The sequence below is a fragment of the Labeo rohita genome, chromosome 3 (genome assembly GCF_022985175.1).
Source record: "Labeo rohita strain BAU-BD-2019 chromosome 3, IGBB_LRoh.1.0, whole genome shotgun sequence".
NCBI lineage: Eukaryota > Metazoa > Chordata > Actinopteri > Cypriniformes > Cyprinidae > Labeo > Labeo rohita.
Window position 1 is genome coordinate 29,531,694 of NC_066871.1, and position 20,675 is coordinate 29,552,368.

Consider the following 20,675-nt stretch of genomic DNA (forward strand, 5'->3'; position numbering starts at 1 on the left):
AGACAATAGTCTAAGTCAGTGTTTTACAGGAAGCAAAACCAGAATGATTTAAAATACTGTAGTGTGTTTGAAGCTTATTGTAAAGTTATACTGAGTTGCTTCAGTAACTAAACTATTTAAGTGGTGCTTTTCTGTCCACTTAAATCAAAATATTGTTATATCGTATTTTTGATAGTTTTTAAAATGTGTTATACAGGTTTATGTAGTTAGGTTGTTATTATTATATAATTAGGCTATTATAAAAAATATTTTCAAGTATAAGGAATAAGAGTCAGTGAGACTTACTAAGCACACCTGTAAATCAAAATTATATAAATTTGGTTGCAATATGTATTTGAAGCTTATTCTTTCACATTAATTCCCACTAAAGCATTTCCTCTGATTTGTAATTGTTCATTGCATGAGTTTTCATCTCTGTGTATTAAACTCAGCGGCTCAAGAGACTCTTGTGACACAGCTACTTGTGACTCACGCTCGCAGAACCTGATATTACCAAGTACAACATGTTCCTGGATCAACATCTTTGTTGACCCTGGAACAACATTGTGATTGACCAATCAGTTTAGGCTTACAATCGGTGTTTGGTGCTTGTACATCAGTGTCATTCATCTATCATTTCCTCTGAATTTAGTGATTACTCATGGGTAAGGTTAGGTTTAGGTGTAGGAATGTGGTCAAGATTACATTTTTGGATTAAAATGTTGTTCCAGGGTCACCCGTTCACTCTAACTACCATTACTAGTGTTAGCGGATGCTCTAAACCTGTGTTTCAAGCCCAGTTCCAGGAGGCACAAAGTACATTTGGATGTGTGTATTATCTGACTCATCTGTTTCAGATCTTGAAATCTCTACTAATGAGCCTATGAGTTGAATCAAGTCTGTTTGATTTGTTTGCTTCCAGGAACTGGGTTGGGAAACACTGCTCTTAACAAGAACAGACTCCAAAGGTAAGGGATTAGGGAACAAATATTTATTTTAAATTTGTGATAATCAATTATTCCATCTGATAATGTCATGCAACTCCAGTGCTGCACATTTTTCATTTTTAAATGGTGTGTTGTTGTCTTTACTTATAATAAATGCAAAGAAGACAAAAAAAAAAAGATTTTTGGTCTCACAGTGAATAGGTATCCATCACCAGTAACTGTGGATAATATACAGATTGAACAAGTGTTCTCGTATAAATGTGTAGGTGTCTGTGGATGCTGTTTTAACATGTATTGCACATATTCCGTTTGCTATGAGGTACAGCAGTGTGTTTATTTCTTGAGTAAACTAAGGTCATTTGGAAGATCTTGCTGTCGTTTTAAAAATCTTTAATACAGAGTGCTGTTCGGTATGGAATCTGTGCATGGTCTTTGTTCAAAAAAGTGTGGGCCAAACACTTGAGCTGTTTTTTAAAGATGCATATGCTAAAAAGATGATGTCTTTACTAGGCAAACTTATGTCTGATCCCTCTCATGATTTATTTGGCGAATATCAGCTTCTGCCTTCAAACAGAAGACTTACAGTATAGCATGCTCCATTGAAGAGACTACGGAAATCTTTTGTTCATCAGTCCGTCAAGGTGGGGAGGAAAGATATGGTTTCCAGAAATGTGTAAGTGCTCACTTGTGATTTGTATTGTAGCTCATTATGTATTTATATGTTGTTGTTGTTATTGTTGGTGCTTATTTGGGAGGTAATTGTAGCAGTGTGTGTGTTGTATGTAAGAAGACGTGTGCATTGAGATGCAAGACCATTTTGGATGAAATTCCAACAATAAAAAAGTGAAATTGGAAAATCAAAAAAGTTTTAGCACAGCAATTCTGCATCTATGCAGGAGTGCTGCAGGTTTAATAAACTGCTTAAAACAGATAATGTGAATCAGTTCGTGTTATTTAATGTTGTCATTGTTGTAAATAATATTATTTAGTGCTAGTTTTTTTAAAACTTTTTTTTAAACTTTATTTGAAGACCTAGTTGACTTCTGATACAGTTACTCGTGACTCGTGCTCACCTGTTTACCTCTAACTACACTGTAAAAAACAATTTGTTGAGTCAACTTAAAATAATTTGTAATCTGGCTGCCTTAAAATTTTAAGTTCAGTCAACTCAAAAACAGTTTATTCAACTTTAAAGGTTGAATGTAAAATTTTAAGGCAGCTGAGTTACCCATCTGTTAAGTTTAGCAAACACAAATATCTAAGTTGTTGCTTAGTATAACGTAACATTTCAAGTTGACTAAACTTATTTTAGTTGACTGAACTTAAAATTAAGGCAGCAGGGTAACAAATTATTTTAAGATGACTCAACAAATTGTGTTTTATTTTTTACAGTGTACCATGTTAGCAGATGCTTTTAAACACTGTTTCGAATTCAATTCGGGGAGAGACACCAACAATACATATAGTACATTTGGATGTGTATATTATCTGACCCGTCCATTTCAGATCTCTACCAACGAACCTATGAGTTGAATCAAATCTGTTTCAAATCAAGACCTGTTTCAAAGATTTTTGTTTTTATGTATGAAGAACTAGAGCCAGTGAGACTTACTGAGTACAATTATAAATGATCAAATGTGTACTTGAAGCTTACTCTTTTACATAAATTTACATAAAGCATTTCCTCTGATCTGTAATTGTTTCATTGCATGAGTTTGCATCCCTGTGTATTAAACTCAGGGGCTCAAGACACACCTGTTCACCTCTAACTACCATCACTAATGTTAGCAGATGCTCTAAACCAGTGTTTCAAACCCAGTTCTGGGAGGCACAGCAATGTGTTCTGGATGTGCTCATTATCGGAAACTGTCTGTTTCAGGCCTCTACCGATGAGTCATCTCTTAATCAAAGTCTGTTTGATTAAGAGATTGAAAGTGTTTGTTGTTTGTTTGCTTCCAGGAACAGAGTTGGGAAACACTGCTCTAAACAAGTGTATCGACTCCATATAAGGGTTTAGGGTACAAATATTTGTTTTAAAGTGACGGTAATCCACTAATCCATCTGATAATGTCAGTCAAAACGTAACTTGACTTGCACTCCTGTAGATTTTTATGTGGTGTACCAGAGTGACAGTGACTCACTTGGTTGCCTGCCAGATAAAATATGAGCAAATTAAGTTTTTTAGCTTTCATTCAGTGTGCAATTTTTGATATGTAAATCTACAGTAGGCTAAAGTCATAATGACAGCACTTTTTATGTTTTCTGATGTACCAACTTTGATTATTATGCAGAAAATATAATGTATGATGAAAATAAACATGAGGAATAGTGGTCTCATGCAGATAACAATGTGACAGCTTGTCTTTTCAATAAATACATCTGTCATTTTTAAAGATATGAATACATAATATTATAGATAGTTAAAATTGAATGTTTTACATTTAAGCAAATCAAGAATGCAGTGAAACCAGAATATTAATGCTTATTATTGTAGCATCTGGACCAATCAGACATACATTAATTGTTACATTTAACAAATAGTCTTTAAACCCAACAAGCCAGCTATATGCTGGAGCTCTGGAGACAACCCCCCAAAAGCAACTAACACCCCAAAAGGGCTCAGTTGCCAGGACGACGATCTGATAAGAGGTTTTATTGCCCAGAGGAATGCACATTTGCCCATAGGAAAGACACAATGCCTATAGAAATGGACTCTTTCCTATTCATTCACAGACAAACCTTTCTTTGACCTTCCCATCACACATCGCCCAGGTCATTGTGTACAGTATTACTGCATTGTATTTTAATTTTGTCTGTTGTATTTGTATTTGTCTTTCTACTGTTTTATGCATGCGTTATGATAGATAACTAGCCGTATAACCCACCTATGCCATGTTTGGTCTCTTTGAATTTGTATTTTGATGATCTAAAGATGGTGTAAATTAGATGTTGATACCTATGCAACATATTAGTGTTTTAAGAAACCTTAGTAGTTTTTGCATCAACACCCAATCGAATTACATATGCAAAATACCATGCTCACAGACAAAGAGTCGTAAACTTTCCCTCCAAAGGTAAAAGTTACCATTGGTTCGTGGACCTCCTGGAGGCGCAGCCTCCAGAGAGCTTAAAGGCATCAAAAGATTGATCTCTTCCCTCTTCCTCTCTTCACGTCGCTCTCTTCTGCAAAACCCTCCGATTGCAGCCCATGTGGAGGAACCCACGGGGAGCCTGAGCCGGCACAGGGCTTGCCCGGCGGGCCCGACAGGCCGAACATACAGAGCTGTGGCTCTCAACCACAAAGAGCCAGACATTTCCACTCAACCCTGGAATTCATCTTCATGACTCGCCTCAGTCAGTCAGTGGTTCTTTTAGAACCTAAGAAGATGAGCTAGAACTCTTCAGGACTTCCCTAAGCGTGCACCAGGCCTTGCGGCCTTGTCTTTCCATTCCCCAAAGATCACAGGACTTCAGCTGGGTCCCTCTCAGCTCTTGGTTCTTCTTTACTTTCCACATGGGAAGAAACTCCCAGTCACCATCGAGTCAGAACATCTTTGGAATTCATCACTCTTCGGACCCAGAAGAACGTGATCACAATTCCAAAACCACCACTGCTCCAACCATCAAGACTTTCGCCCGAGACTGCATTTGGACACTTACTCTTTTTCTTCCTGTCCGCATACCTCCAGATCAGACACAATGTAACTATCCACTGGCCTTTCCTGTCCCATTGTTCAAAGCAGTATTTTCGTTTTCTTTCCTCTAACATTCAACTGTTTCATCAATGTCTCAGTACAAAACGTAGCTGAGCTACCTGGATCCATAAAGGCATACGTCTCCAAAGTTTTCTCACTCCTTTTGGATTTGACTTTTACTGCCACAATCGCAAGAATAGGCTCACCTTCTCTGGCCCCAGTACAACCGCATGATTCCTTTTCCAGTGAGACCACAGCAGAGGATACACTTTTTTCCTCTGTGTTGTCTTCTTTCTTTTGCGTGTGTACTGGATCACCTTTCTTATCAATGTGGAGTATACTTGGGTGTCTCTTTGAGCATTGTTGGCATATCATTCTTTTTCTACAGTCTTTACTAAGATGACCCAGTGTCAGACAGCCGAAGCATAAGCCCTTGACTTTAAAAAGTCAATTCTTTCTTTGGACGGGCACTCTACAAATTTACCACAGGACTCAAGCATGTGGTTCTTCTGACAAAACAAACATGGTTTCTCAAATGCGCTGGCAGTTACAACTGAGGGTTTTTTTGCAGGAGAGTCTGGTGCCTCTTTTCCAAGAGGATTAATGGCTGTGACAAAGCTGCTACCCTTTTGTGAAATTCTCTTTGGGACTTTGATATTGACAGATGTGGCCTTTCCTTTTCCTTCACTCCCAACAGAAAAGCTTTGAATTTCTCCATACAATGGATCTGTGACTACTTTAGCTTCTGTGTCTATAAAGTCCACAAGGTCTGCAAATCTTGCTCTCCTTCCACGTTTTTTTCTTGAATTTCAAAGGCTTTACCTCTCCATTTCTCTTTCAGCTTGAATGGAAGCTTTGAGATGACAGTTCTGACATTTGTGGGATTGTCCATTTCGTCCATATATTTCGACATCCAATAAGAAAAAGTGCATACGTTTTCAGTGCCTTTCCATCCTCTTGTTTTATCTGAGACCACTTCAGCATTTTGTCTATATAGGCACTAGCTATTTTCAGTTCGTCGCCAAACTCCTTGTGTAAAAGATCCCAAGCTTTCTTGTAGCCTTTGTTAGGTTCCATATGAACACTGCTACAGACAAGGTCTTTGGCTTCTCCACCAGTGTATTGTTTGAAATAGTACAATTTGTCTCTAGCATTCTCTGTTTTGTTGTCGACAGCATATTCAAAAGCCCTGACAAAGGTTCGGTATTCCATCGTTTCCTGAGAATATCGGAATGTCTCTTGGTGACAAATTGTTGTCTAACAAACATTTCAGTGATATCATTCTGGCGTTGCATCACTCTATATAAATTACCTTCAAGTTCCCCAGAACTTCCACCTTTGACAAGTGCTTTTATAGATACGTACTGTGGGTTCTCTGGGAAGTGTCCTGTCTCTCTTACTATGCTGTTCCACAAGGGAAGGGTTCTTCTGTTCCTTCTTATGACATATATCTGCATTTCCTGATTGACATTCACTCTCATTTTCAAGCAGGAGGTCATAATCTTTAAATACTTTGAGCTTAGCAAAATAAGCTCCAATTTCTGTATCAATCTCCAACTGCTCTTGTTCTGCCTTCAGTTTTGCCACCTCTTGCTCAATGGATTGCTTCTTTTTCAAAGCTGCAGCACGGGCTAATAATGCTGCCTGTTCTGCTTCTTGTTTAAGGTGAGCTGCAGAACTGGAACTGCGCCTGGATGCATTTGACATTCGTCCAGCAACAGACCCATACTTATTTTTCTGCCTTTGCAATGAAACAACGGAAACACTGTCTTTAGGTCCAATGTTAAAAGCCTCTATCTTATCTTTGGCTGTAAGAATCCAAGTTTGCGTCTGTTTTACAAACTCCTCAATATTTCTTTCTTCCTCAGACAGAAGCACTCCTAATTCAGCATTGAGGCAGGTGAATTCTTTATTTAACTCTGAAAAGTTTTTCTGAAGCTTTTCCTCAACATTATTCAGATTCCTCTCATCATCTTTAAGACTATCAATTCCGTTCATTAATTTGGTCATTTGGCCCATTTTTGATTTTCTGAGATTGTGCAGCTTTAGTTCTAATGCCTTTTCAGTTAACTGAAGTGTCCTTTTCGGTCTACCATCAGAAGCTTCTTCCATTTGCAACGCAGTCTCTGCCACCTTGTGGCGAGATTCGGTACTACAATGTTCTGAGTCTTCATCCATTTTGCAGAATCAGCGCACAAATAACTGCATGAAACAGTCATCAAGCCTCTTTAAATATTTCCACTCCATTAAGTTTGCTAATGTACTGTGATAAAGCGTCAGGTGATTACATTGTAATAAATTATAAGATAACTAACAAACTAGTACTACTACTTAATTATTTATGTGGTGAAACGTTGTGTAAGAAAAGTGGTATGACTGCACTGTATCCCTAAAATGTCTAGTTTGAACTTGCCATTTGCTAGCAACTGATTTCTTCATGAAAGCTTTGTGTTCAAATATTTCAACTCAGATCAGTGTTTCGTGTCTAATCATTTTGACTAAACTCTGAACTAAATAATCTATCAAGCAGCTGTGTAATAAGTGGGATAATGTACATTCAGCCAGTTGTTATCGCAAAATAAAGATGTATATTATCCCTTACTTATTATAATCTTAATTCAAGTTGTGAAAGATTTTGAAAGTCTGACAGTAATCAGTGTTGAGTGCTACTGTGAGGTTACTTCTGCCTGGTTTAAATGTTTCAAAATGATTAACAGTTTAGAAAAGTAATTAAAAGTAATACGTTCCATTACTTTAATAAAGTAATTGAAAAGTTACACTACTTAACTTGTAATCTGTAACCTATTACATTTCCAAAGTAACCTTCCCAACACTGATAATCACCCACAAGACCGTTGCAAGGTTTAAGTCATCAACCATCTGTGGACATTGCATGGTCATGTCGATTGCATCTTTCTGCCTCTAGGGGTGTTTTCACACTTGGTCCTTTTCAGGGGTCTGAGCACGGTTCTCGTGATTTTTGGCCCATATGCAGTGTTCGAAATGAGGGGGGGCTGGGGGGGTCCTGGACCCCCCATAACACCCAAAAAAATATACTTGGGAAGTCCCCTGGTTGTTCAATAAAAATATAATACTTCAAACATAAAACTAGTGAAAATGAAAAGATTCGATTGCTCTATTAAAGTTAGACCTGCTCGCGTTAAATCATATTTTATTTGTAGCGTTTTTATAGCGTTGCGCATCATGACCAATCACACACAACTCTGTTGAGTTTAGAATGCAGTGGCCAATCAGAGGCGTTCAGAACAGTCATTGCTGAAACCTGGAGTTTTGTTCAGACTGAAACTCGCGAATTCCCTCATCATAAGCAACAAAGTGCAGATGTACGAGCTATGCAAATAAGAGATTTATTTATCATACAGTGTATGGACAGCTTCATTTATTTATAAGAGGAGTTATGAGTGCTTAAACACTAGCTAGACTGACTGTGCTCATTTAGAGTGGGTTCTTTCACTGCGTGATTCAGTCTAATAAAATGCATTTTCCCAAAATTCAGAATATGGGGGCAGAAAATGTATATTTATATCATTAGTTAATTACATCATTACATCATTAGTTACATAATATAGTTAATTAATATCACACGAAGAGTGCCTTTTTTTGTGCAAAAATCACAAATGTGATTGATTTTATACAACAGTTCAATAAACTATAAGTTCATATTAAGAGACTTACGTTTTAGACACCATATTGCCTATTTTTGCTCTATTTCGCCAACAAAAATCATTCCAAACACAGCCACTGCACTGTTTTGCGTCTCTAAACAACATGACGGTGTTTCGTTCCTGAATGAATCAACCGTTTGAATGATTCGTTTCAATCGCAATGAGTCACTTATTAACTGTGACTTACTGACACCTACTGGCGGTTGTAATTCCACATTTAAAGTACCTTTTCATTTTTTTTTTTTCATAATGTTAAATATTAGCATTCATCTTTTTAGGATTAAAATATTAAAACATTTTTCATGCATTTGCAAGTGCAGGTTAAATGCATTCATGTCCTGCATTAAACAGTGGGTAAATACATCTAAATGCCTATTCCTCTATATTGAAAACATTAATTTTGTTGATAATGATTTTATTTGTGTGATAACAGCCTAAAATGTCTTATTTGTCAGGCATTCACCACAGCCACCTCCACCTACTACGTCACAGCACACCCGTTCACTGTCACCCGAGTACTACACCCAGCCTACACCTGGTTCCACTCAGCCCTGCCCTATTTAAGGCCCTGGCAATCAGTACCTCACTGTCTGGTTTACCATTCACAACCTGATGCTAGCTCCAGACCTCCAGACATTCAGATAAGCTTTACCGTTGCTCTAACCATCTGTGCACTTTACTATTACACCTTTGTCAATAAAACTCCTGTTTGGTTTGCACTTAACTCCTGCTTCTGGTCTCATCCCTCTGATAACTTGACATTATTATTCTAAGTGACTTAATTAATTAAATATAAGAATTTGACACAAAAGAATGCACACTTTCAAAAAAACAGAATGGCTTTATAAAGGTTAAAAAATGCCCACAAAAGGTAAAAAAAAAAATCACTTTAAATTTGTTTGAAAATATTAATTTCCTCAGCTAGATATTTAATTCTTCTTTGCTTAGTGATTGTTTGGTACACCTAATTCATGGATCATCGTAAAAAATAAAGATTTATCCTAGAATTGGGTTTTCTCAAGGATAACAAGGACAAGACAAAAATATGAATCATCTTTATATAAGTTTTTTTTTTTTTTTTTTTTTTTTTTGATGTCAAGAGCTTTGACACAATTCGAACACTGCTTAAAGGTAAGATGTGTCATTTCTGTGATTGCAAAAATAAAATGGTTTTAAACAGTGCAACCATGAAACCTACATTAGACACAGTACCTTCTGTTGTAAAAACAATACAGAGCCAGATATTTACACTGGTTTGGAAATTGTCCTAAATAGGTTATTTATAGTTGTCTTCACATAGCATGTTTCAAGTCATTTTAAATAGTAAGGAAGTGGAAGATTTGCATCATTTATGTTGTCAATTGACCTACTTGTGTGAACTCAATGTTACTGTTCAATGTTACTGTTTATTCGCTCACTTACTTTTAAGCTTAGCCGGGTATGTCACATAACCTGCTTTCTCGAATAGCTGCCAGCCTATTTTTAAATGTAAGTTTTATGTGTGGATGTTGTTACAATTGAAGTGACTCATCAGGAATGCAGAGTTACTTTAAAGATGATAGGTGTGGTTAGGTGAAAATGTAGCCTTCTTTTTTTTATCCTAAGACAAACAGTCCATAAAGCAAGTTTCAGTTGTGTTTCTGTCGTCAGAGTGTTTTTGGGATGGACGTTACTTCTGGAAAACCAGAGTAGAGAATCCAGTCTGATGGCAGTGTTTCATTTAGTTTCTCTTTAGTGTAGTGGTTGTTTGAAGTGCAGCCAGGTTAATTTCTGTGTTTTACAGGTAAGTTAATCTTTTCCTTTCATTAATTATGTTCAGAGATATATTTGTGTGACATAATGAATGTTTATAATGCAAACCATTTGTTCACATGATCCTCTCATGGATTTAGCTGAAAGGTGTAAACTGAATGAATCATTCATTGTGTTCAAAAATGTGTATCTATTTCAGCTCATACAATAATTCTGAATATCCACAACTAAATGATGACTGTGTTTTAGATACCCACAGGAGATGAATGGTGAATCACCTATAGATTCAGAGCAGGATTTGGACAGCTCTTCAGGATCTGACTGGATGAGTGAAATGGAAAAAAGTAAAGAAAAACAAGAAGGAAATAAAAAGGTTAGGGAACAAGATGATAAGGAGAAAGAAACATATTCCAACAAGAAGAAAAAAGCCGGTAAAAGCAGTCCAGGTAAGCATGGGTGGAACATATATTGGAAAAAAAAAAAAAAAATAAAAATATATATATATATATATATATTTGAAGCTGTCTCTAAAAGACAATCAAAGGGTTTTTATACTTCCAAAGATGACATTAAAGCACAACTTTGGCATTTTTATTTAAATAAAGGTGACGTTTAGGTTAATTTACCTCTCACAGACCTGAAGAAGATAAATGCTGAAATAAATTTGGATTTTATCTTGTGTATGAAAGGGGTGTGATAGTGTGATCATAAATAAAAAAGACAAGGGAAGAACAGGAAAAGTCTGATAGTTTGTAATTCCAGAATCCTTTTCATTTTAATGTCTAGACCTGGAAGAAATCTTTCAGGAGGCCAGAAATAAGACAAAACTAACTGTCCGTTGTGGAAAAATGACCGGTCTTCTGTACAGAAAAAAGTATGAGAATGGTAAGTTTTGAGATTTTAAAAATTTTTTCTCACATTGTCAGAAACAAATTGAAATGCAAATATAGTTTTATACATTCTAAGACATGTACTGTTTTTAATATGTGCACCCTATTGATATGTTCTTTATGATGTTTTTCTGTTTTCAGGAGAGAAGTGTATTTCATGTAAAGGGCACTGGTTTACGCCAAGACAGTTTGAGAAGTTTGGAGGAAAGGGGAATAACAAGAAGTGGAAGTGTAGCATCTATTACAAGTCATCAAACAGTCTTCAACAAATGCAATTAGAGAGACTCATACTGGTATGTATTGTATGCAGATGATATAAGTCCTGAATTTTAATTTTAAGTAAATCTAATTATAATGTAACAGTTATTTATCTATCTTAGAATAGGTGTCTGTCACAATTTGGATATCTGAGGATGTCATCTAGACAGGTATTTAAACCACTGCAAATGACTTACCAAACCCACAAGCCACAAAACATAAGCAATATTTATACGTTTCATATTAAGCATGCAAATATTGTTTGTAATCTATTTGGTTCTTTTGGTTCTATGCAGAATTACTCAGATATGTTCCTTTTATAGGTGACGCAGACAGAAAGATGTGGTGCAGACTCATCACCTCAACAAAATGTGACAAGGAAGACACCTAACCATAAAAAACGTAAGAAAATAGTGTCTTTATTAACTCTTTAAGAGGTCTTTGTTCAGTAGAACATTGATATGACTTCCTTACAGTCAAAACATTTAAACAAAAAAACAAAAAAACAACTGGCACTTTTCTACCATTAGATTTTACTGGCAGTAAGGAAAACAATCACAAAAATAATAATGAAATACCTGTGTGTGGAAATGAAGAGGACACAGTGTCTAAGGGAACAGTTCAGCTGGGTAAGTTCACATGAACATTTGCATTGCAAATTCATTCAGACCTTTTTTAAGCTTATAAGTTAAGTGGAGTGCAAAGCTTTAAAAAGTATTGTGTACAAAAATCACAAACACTCTGCATCAAGTGTGCAGCAAGTTGTCGTATTTTTAGCACACAACTGCTAATTCCACCATCGATGATCGCTACCTCACCTTCAGACCATTTATTGATTATCACCTGTTCCACTCATCCCCGCCATATTGCTTTGGGACGTTGTGCACACAGTAAGCCAGTTTGCAAGGAGTTTAGATTACTAGAGCTTTATCTCTTATTGTCAGAGTTCTTTTATTATTATTTTTTAATGTGATCATTAATTTTAACCCTTAAAATAAAGTAAATGTTTTCTGCCACATACAGGCAGTTCATCAGATGAGGACATATCTGTTGCTGAAAGAGTCAAACTGGTGAGATTCAGCAGGGGAAATGGGTTAAGATACCCACTGAGCAATGTGCATGCATTTACTGATAGATTTTAAGTACTTTTATTCAGCAAGGATGCATTAAATTTATAAAAGTGACAAAAACCCTAATCTTTTTAAAGATTTCTAATTCAAATAAATTATGTATAAAAAAAAAAAAAAAACCTTTATATTCATTAAGCAGCAAATCAGCATATTAGAATGATGTGACACTGAAGACTGGAGTAATGATTCTGAAAATTTAGCTTGAACATCACAGGAATAAATTACATTTTAACATACTCTATATTAAGGCAGAATGCAGTTATTTAAAATTTAAGTGTTTCTCAGTAATACTGTGTTATTGTATTTTTAATCAATTAAATGCAGCCTTGGTAAACATAAAAGACTTTCAATTAACACTTACACAACACTTTAGAAGTGTATGTGCATGTGTGTGTGTGATTTTATTATTATTTTTTTAAAATATTTAATCAATCAATAATTAAATCATACCTCCACAAGTCACTTTTTTTACTGCTTTACCTTTTAGTTTTCACCCTCTGCTCAGTTACTGAAAAATCACCCCCATTTCCCCATTATTTCCTACATGTCTTAGCAGACAGACAGCAAGCATTACTTAAATCTCATCAATTCTTTTCACCACAGAATAGGAGGGAACCTCTGAATTTAACTGAACCTGTCAGTAAAAACATCACAGACCTGCTAGGATCTACTGGAAATGACAGAGGTTAGTGAGATTGGTTATTTCATTTTATTATGATTAATTTCTCTTATTATGAGACTCAGGGCCTAGTCTAAGGGAGGGCCAGGGGGAGGGGGCAGTTCTCCCCCAGATTCTCCTTGGGCCTCTCCCTTAATCATCCCCAGGATACTTAATTTTTGTGACAGCACACAATATCTAAAAAAAAATCTGAATATTTAATTAGTTACATATCAAAATGACCAGAGATATAGTGCAGTTGCATTTTTCTTCCTGGACGTCTTGCGGTGCGCGTACCTACAGCTCCTCCTCACTGACAGAATTTCATGTGAAGTATTATCGCCATATTACCGTAATTTTAATATTATAATGTAATCTATTAACTACGCACATCATGAGCCTCTTTTTTAGGCAAGTACCAGTTATGTCAAAATATTTTATGCTTTTCTAGTTTTAACCTGATCCAGGTTTAATAAAAAGACAATTTAAGTTTCTAATTCTAACGCCGCATGTCCACGATTATTTAAACAAGAGTCAGCAGACGTTTACATTACCAAAGAACATTATCACTGAATTCAATAGTGGGAGTGTAAACACTAAAAAAAGCTCCAGTTATAATCAGTGATACTTTCTGCAGTGTATGATGAATGAATCGCTTATCTTTACTTTGTTGTTTTCTGATAAGAGAATTCAAAGTCAGTGAGCATGCACGCTAACCAAAACTCTGGTGTTTCAGCAATGACTCATCTGAACGCTTCTGATCGGCCATTGTATTCAACAGTCAACAGAATTGTGTGTAATTGGTTATAATGCAAAACGCTGTAAAAACTCGTAAAAAGAAATAAGATGCACCATGAGCAGATCTAAATATAACGCAGAATCTGCAAGATGTTAATAGCCTTCTTCTTACATTTTTAAAATCTTAAATTGCATGTTGTTTTACTTAGTACTGCCCTGAATAATTTACATAACGGGTGTTTACATAGCACATATGCCTTTACACAAATTAAGCAGTGAAACGTTTACATGTGCTTGATTTGCATGATCCATGACTGTTTTTATGATAAGTCAGCCCGCTGTTCTGAATAAATCTTGAAATTACTCCTTGAAATCCTTTGAAATTGCTTTTGGTGCAATAAACAATCCTGAACAGTTTTCTTGCAAGATGCATAAGAGAAAGCTTTAAAATATCCTTTACATATATTTTATTTAAATCTAGTAAAATGTAATTACTAATCGAAGTTAATCGTTATGAAATTGCCAAAAATTGCTTTTGAAGTAAACCAAATACCTGTGATTCATAAAGTGAATAAAGTCTGTCAGCCACTGTAAAATAATGCTAGGCCACCAAGTTTTCGAAATGCCCCCCACCCCCCTTGTCATGCAATCTTAGAACCGTCCTGAAGATTTAGCATTCTTAGAATTGATTGATTTTATTAAACTACGAAGGATCAGTGTTGAACTAATGCTTAAGGTAAGTGGGTTGGTTTGAATAGGATATCCATTAAATATTCCTATTTATAGCAAAGTGGGGATACCGCAATGAAATTAAATGTTTTAATTCACTGTCTTCCCCAAAACAAGATTCACCTGCTCATCCCACTGCTGCTACAGATCCTGCAGTATCTCCTGTCGTAGAGGAGGCCAATCAGACCACAGATGAAGCAGTGGGTGAAGAAGACCAGCTGAATTTAAGTGATTCTCCTGCTGAATGGCAGAACCCTGTTGCTTCTGAAGAGACTGAGAATACAGGCCTGATGCAGTTATTTCAATTTCTGGCAAATCAGTTTAATACCATTAACAACACCCTACAATCAATTGATTTGTCTTTAAAGAAGCTGGTGGAAAAGCAGTCACAAGACACACTGCCTCAATATATCAGTCTAGCACCTGCTGTTATTGAAAATCTCCAGATTCACTCCTCAGTCAAGGAGGAACAAATCACTTAATTCGTAATGACATGACTAAAAACATGAGAGATAAAACTAAGGTCTGAGACTGAATAAAAATAGGGTCAATACTGATAAGAGGAAGAAGTAGAATGTGGTCTAAGATGTTATGTTTTAAAAAAAATGCATGTAAGGTATATCTACATTAACAATACATATAATAGGTTCTATTTAATGTGTAAAAGCCCAGAAAATAAATGGCATATCACTTAATAATTTACAGTTACACAAACAAAATACAACATAAAAATAGAGCAGTTTAAATTGTTTCAGTTTAAATTTCAGTTTCATTTCTGTGGCAGTGTGTATCTTTAGTGTCTGTTGTTCTGTCACCCTTCCTTACAACTTTTCTAGTTTTCTGTTTACCACCTCATTTAAGTAATTCAAATTCAATAAAGTGACAAACAGCATTCCCAAATTAAATTCGGAAGGATGTGGAAGTATGTGTTTCTCTTCATTTTTACTTTTTGTACGTGATCAAGTTGAATAGTCTCTCAACGCTTTAGGGAAGCGCACCTGCTGCAAGGTGTGGTTAGGTGGATCAAAGGAAAGGAGATTACGTCATGTTTACTGTATGTATCTGTGCGTAAGAGAGAGAAAGGAAGCAAGGAAAACACAGAAAATCGTGAACACAGCCAGGTAAGTACTTGAATTAGTAAATTCAAGTTTAATGTTGTGTTATTGTGTAATGCAGATTTCAAAACAACAGTTCAGAAAGCAACTTTCAGTTTCGTTTCAGTACCAGCAGTGCTCCAAATGGGCCGGTACTTGCAGGCACTTCTAGATGTTAATCTTTAGCTTAGCCTACTGTCGCTTCTCTCCAGTACCGTGCTAGAAACTTAAGTGTGACAATTACAGACATCAGCTCTCCCTGATGCACGCAAATCATTTTCACTTCATGTCATCAATCCGGATAGGCAGCGACACTGAACGTAAACAATGCCATTGAACCTAATAAAACTGGTGCATGCTTGGCGAAAAAACGAAATTCACTATGCTGGCGTAAGTAATGAAAGGAAGAATTGTCGGGTTGTCAGTCCGCGACAAAAGAGAAAGATCGTACTGATATTTACCACCTATTACAGGGCTCGAGCATATGGACTGGCAAATGGGCCATGCAGTGCAACTCTTACATTCACTGTACCGCATTCCAAAATGTCTTTAGTGCGGAAATATTACGTTATTATCATATTTATTCTGTAAAAGGCCGTTAAAAGATGCCAGAAACGCTGAAGACGGACATAGGAAAAAATGCTGTGGCAGGCAGATCAATCTCACTGTGCACGAAATATTGGAAGAAACTTCTAAATAATGAACTGAGAAAAGAAGTTTATATGAATGTTCCTGTTTTCATCTAGCATCTGTATAATGAGTAACACTTTACAATAGGGTGCACAAATATGCATTAATTCATGCTTAACTAATGCACAGATAATCATGAGTTAATATGTAACTCACGAAGAACTAAATCATTTATTAATAATTACTTAATCAGCAACAAATGAACATTCTATATGGTTCATGGATTAAGTATTCAATAAATTGTTAAGTTAAATGTGTCATAATGTATTAATTCCCTAATAACTTATTTTATTACCTAATAATGTAAATTCATGTGTTAATTACCACAATGGGTTGAAGCCACGCATTTCATCTCCAAGTTGTCTGTTTTAATTAATCATTAGCTAATGATTTGCAAAGATATCATTATGTTATGACTTTACTTGTTGAGGCACAGAACTATTAACTAATTATTAAGTAATATGTCATTGTGGTTATGGAATTAGAATGAGTTAGTCATGTGCCTCAACAAGTTAAGTCAAAACAATGATATCTTTGCAAATCATTAGCTAATGGTTAATTAAAACAGACAACTGGAAGTTGAAATGCATGGCTTCAACCCACTGACTAATTCTATATCATAACTAATTCTGTATCCATAACCACAATGACATATTACTTAACAATTAGTTAATAGTTTAGTGCTTCAACAAGTCACAACATAATGATACATTTGCAAATCATTAACTATGAGTATTTAAAGCAGACAACTGAAAGTTGAAGTACATAGCTTTGACCACTGCAGTAATTAAGATATGAATTTACATAATTAGTTAATAAAATAAGTTATTAGGGAATTAATAGATTACGACACATTTAACTAATAACAATTAATTGATTACTTAATCTATGATTCATATAGAATGTTCATTAGTTGTTGATGTAGTAATCATTAATAAATGGTTTAGTTCTTCATGAATTATACATGAACTCGTGATTGTCTGTGCATTAATTAAGCATGAATTAAAAAGCATCCCCTTTAGATTAATAACATTATGTAGTCTATTTTGTAAAACATATCATGCAAATTAAATATTAAAATTATTTTCTTATAATAATGTATGAAATAAATGCATGGCGAATATAGGCTTAGTACAAGCTTGTGCTTGTTTTCATCATTTTTTGCACAAAATTGATCTTTTTTTATTTTGGTATGTTAATAATAATTAGCTGAATTTGTTGTTTTCAATTTTTATTGACTGTTCTTTTCAATTGAAAATTGATTACTCAGTTTTGGTCAACCATCTGTCCAGAGTTTACCAGAGACCAGAGTTGCACCCCTGATGGCCATTATGTACTGAATAATTCTAAATATGTTTTTTTTTTTTTGTTTGTTTGTTTGTTTGTTTGTTTTTTTTGAAACAGAAGCAAGAACTGTTACACCAACAAACGCTATGGATTTGGGATTTTTTACAGATGAAATGTTGTTTAATTTTTTCTGCCAAAACAAGACAAAGATCTCTACAATAGAAAAGCCACTAACGTTTCTTCGCCTTCTCAAGGACAATAGCCTCATTACAAAAGAACATTTTGTAAGCTTGATCTTAGAATTTCAGATTAATAATATGAGATATGTCAAGACTCGATACATCTCATAAACAATTTTTCTCCTCTTTGTTTGAAGCAAAAGCTGGAAAACAGTGCTGATGATGATAGTTTATATCGTATGTTGGAATTTATTGAAACTGGTGGAAAGAAAAAGGTTAGAAAGTTCTGGCAATGCATAGTCCAGGATCATATTTTACAGCGTTACCCCCAACTCTCGGAAATCACTAAAACTTTGAAGAATGGTAAGAAATCATCTATCTATCTATCTATCTATCTATCTATCTATCTATCTATCTATCTATCTATCTATCTGTCTCTCTGTCTCTCTCCTAATGATTTTTAATTATAGTTCCTAATTCCTCAGTTCTTCCAAAGCCTGGGGAGTCAAACAAAATAAGAGAGAGTTCTGAGGATTGCAACACAGAGGGGAAAAGAGAGATTAAAAGGATGAGGACAGAGAGCACTTCTTTAAATAACCAGGCTGGTCCATCATCACAAAACACTAACAGCCAAATGAAGACATCTGAACATGTGGTGAGAGGTGAGTTCACTGACAAATCGTGGAAAAAAAAAAATCTGTTTATATATCGGGCAGACAGTTCCAACAATCAAACGATCGATCGATCGGCTGGTCAGTTGATATGTGTGTCTTTGTTTGTCTGAATAATTAAACTGACATCTGCAACCATATTGTTTCGTTTCTAAAGATTCTCCAGCTCCTCAGAGCCATTCTTTGGGAAAGAACAATGAGACCAAAGTGAAATCAACTGAACAAGATGTTGTAAAAAAAAAAGAAAGGTTAAAAAAGCAGAGAACAACTCTGTGAATAACCACACTGACCCATCATCAAAAATCACTAACAGCCAGAAGAAGACATCTGAACATGTGGAGAAAGGTGAGTTCTTTGAGAAATGGTGAACAAATGCTTTGTGTGTCACAAAAAGATATTGTGTAATGGCAATAGTATAAGCATATCTACATGTATGTAGCATCTTTGTTTGGATTGTGAATAAAATGCTGTATTTGCCTCTATTTTTAAATGGCTACAAATAGTTTGGCCTGTAATAGAGAAAATAAACTACTTGTTCATATGTACTCATACAGTATTGCATAAAATAACACTCCAACTGTTTTTCCTTGGTGCCTGATGTCCTATTCTTGTATTTTCATTCTCATCTGATCTGTGTCTCCTGTGAAAAAAGAGGACAAGCAGGAGATTTGGAAGTGGCCTATTTATAAAAATCACATACCTGTAACTTGTGGGAATAAAGAAGGCATTCTATTTCGGGACAAACTGTCCAGAGGTTCACCATCATTGAGTTTTTACTAAATTGTTATTTATATTATTACAATATGTATTTGTCATATTTTATTATGGGTCTGAATGCATCCCGTCTTTCTTTCCTGTAGGGGAAGAGTGCATTTTGTTCCACAGACACTGGTTCACCCCAACTGATTTTGAAAAGTTTGCGGGGAAGGAAAAGTCAAAAAACTGGAAATTCAGCATTTACTGCGGAAACACACCACTTAAGAAACTCATAAAGGTAAATAATGTGGACACTTACAGATTCTATTCTGCTGCATATGCTGACTTTTTAATATTATCATTATGGAAAATTAGGAGGATAGTTTTGTTTATTTCGTTTAAACACTTTAAGACATAAGTAATTATCAACAGTTGTATTTATTGGCTTCCTGAATTTCTAATATGCAATATATTTTTGGTGCATCACTATCACATCTGTGATTTGACATCACTTCCTTTCTCATTTTTTCAGGAGGGGCACCTTCAGTGTCCACTGATGAACAGAAGAAAGAGAAAATGTGTCCAAAAAGTACTTTGTCTCTCTCTCTCTGTGATGTCAAGTTTTTTTTATATCCATTTTTTTCATCTGACATTCATTAAGTGACTTTGTTCCTTTCTGCAGAACACAAATGAGCTGTTTCCTGTCAGATTAAACAAGAGATTCAGTAAAGGTGAGTACCCATAATCCTTTTATTCACACACTCTCTGCTGTCTGTCTGAATGCAGTAATGTGTTTTATTCCTCAAGACTCAAAAACAAGCTTTGGTTTGGTGGAGGAAAGTGATGCTGAAGGTTTCCAGGAGCAGGGAGGGAGAGGAAGAGGAACAGAGTTTAGAGGGAGAGTTGAGGAAGAGGAGGAGGAAGAAGAAGACATGGCAGATCTGTCGGTTTTCCAAGCTCCCTCTTTACCAGTCACCTGTGTTTCACTTACTGGGACTCTGTACAAATACAGGTTTGCGTCAGGTACGTTATTGCTTTGATTTGTGTGCAGAACTCAGTTTGTTTTGTCTGTGGTGGAGGTTTGAGTGGGAAGTGTTTATGTTTATGTTGTGTTGCAGGGAGTCGTGGGAAGTGTATACGTACAGAGGAAAGATGGTTCACTCCGGAGGAGTTTGTAAAGCAGGAACAGACTCTCACTAATGGAAACTGGGAGAAAGATATACTGTGCCACGGAAAAACGCTCAACTTTTTACACAAAGTAAGAAATGGGAGATCACATACAAAAAGCTTGATTATTGATTGATCGAATGATTGATTGATTGATTGCTTGATTGATTATAGAAAGAGATCCTGCGCATTCATTTTCTTGAGTGTGAATGTGCGAAATGCAGTATTCAAGAGAAAGACATGGTAAGAAACATCTCTACCTGACATATTTAATCACAATCAGTCAGACAAATAATTTATGATATTAATTTAAATTCTTAACAGTCTTTTATATGTAAACATTAATGTGTGCATGATCATTAAAATCACTTTCATAGAATAAATGTCTTAGTCATGTTAAGTTTTGGTTCTGTTGTGCCTGACCAAGTT

At 35.5% G+C, this 20,675-nt stretch overlaps 1 protein-coding gene across 5 annotated transcripts; it reads left to right on the top strand.

Annotated features, from left to right (window-relative positions):
- Positions 1 to 585: 585 nt before the first annotated feature.
- Positions 586 to 19,626, top strand: LOC127155778 (uncharacterized). Of its 5 annotated transcripts, none has more exons than XM_051098259.1 (19): positions 586 to 807; positions 902 to 947; positions 1,437 to 1,599; positions 10,309 to 10,505; positions 10,846 to 10,944; positions 11,091 to 11,242; positions 11,330 to 11,377; positions 11,531 to 11,609; positions 11,738 to 11,836; positions 12,231 to 12,277; positions 12,941 to 13,022; positions 14,580 to 15,583; positions 17,651 to 17,817; positions 17,910 to 18,075; positions 18,198 to 18,374; positions 18,541 to 18,728; positions 19,036 to 19,137; positions 19,244 to 19,377; positions 19,612 to 19,626. In XM_051098259.1, the coding sequence occupies exons 3-12, from the start codon at positions 1,583 to 1,585 to the stop codon at positions 14,942 to 14,944; spliced, it is 1,185 nt and encodes a 394-aa protein (XP_050954216.1). In that variant the 5' UTR covers positions 586 to 807; positions 902 to 947; positions 1,437 to 1,582; the 3' UTR covers positions 14,945 to 15,583; positions 17,651 to 17,817; positions 17,910 to 18,075; positions 18,198 to 18,374; positions 18,541 to 18,728; positions 19,036 to 19,137; positions 19,244 to 19,377; positions 19,612 to 19,626. The 5 variants fall into 5 exon arrangements, with proteins under 5 accessions (XP_050954216.1, XP_050954205.1, XP_050954242.1 ...); XM_051098248.1 differs by having other exon boundaries at positions 1,484 to 1,599; XM_051098285.1 differs by lacking the exon at positions 1,437 to 1,599.
- The last annotated feature ends 1,049 nt before the right edge of the window (positions 19,627 to 20,675 follow it).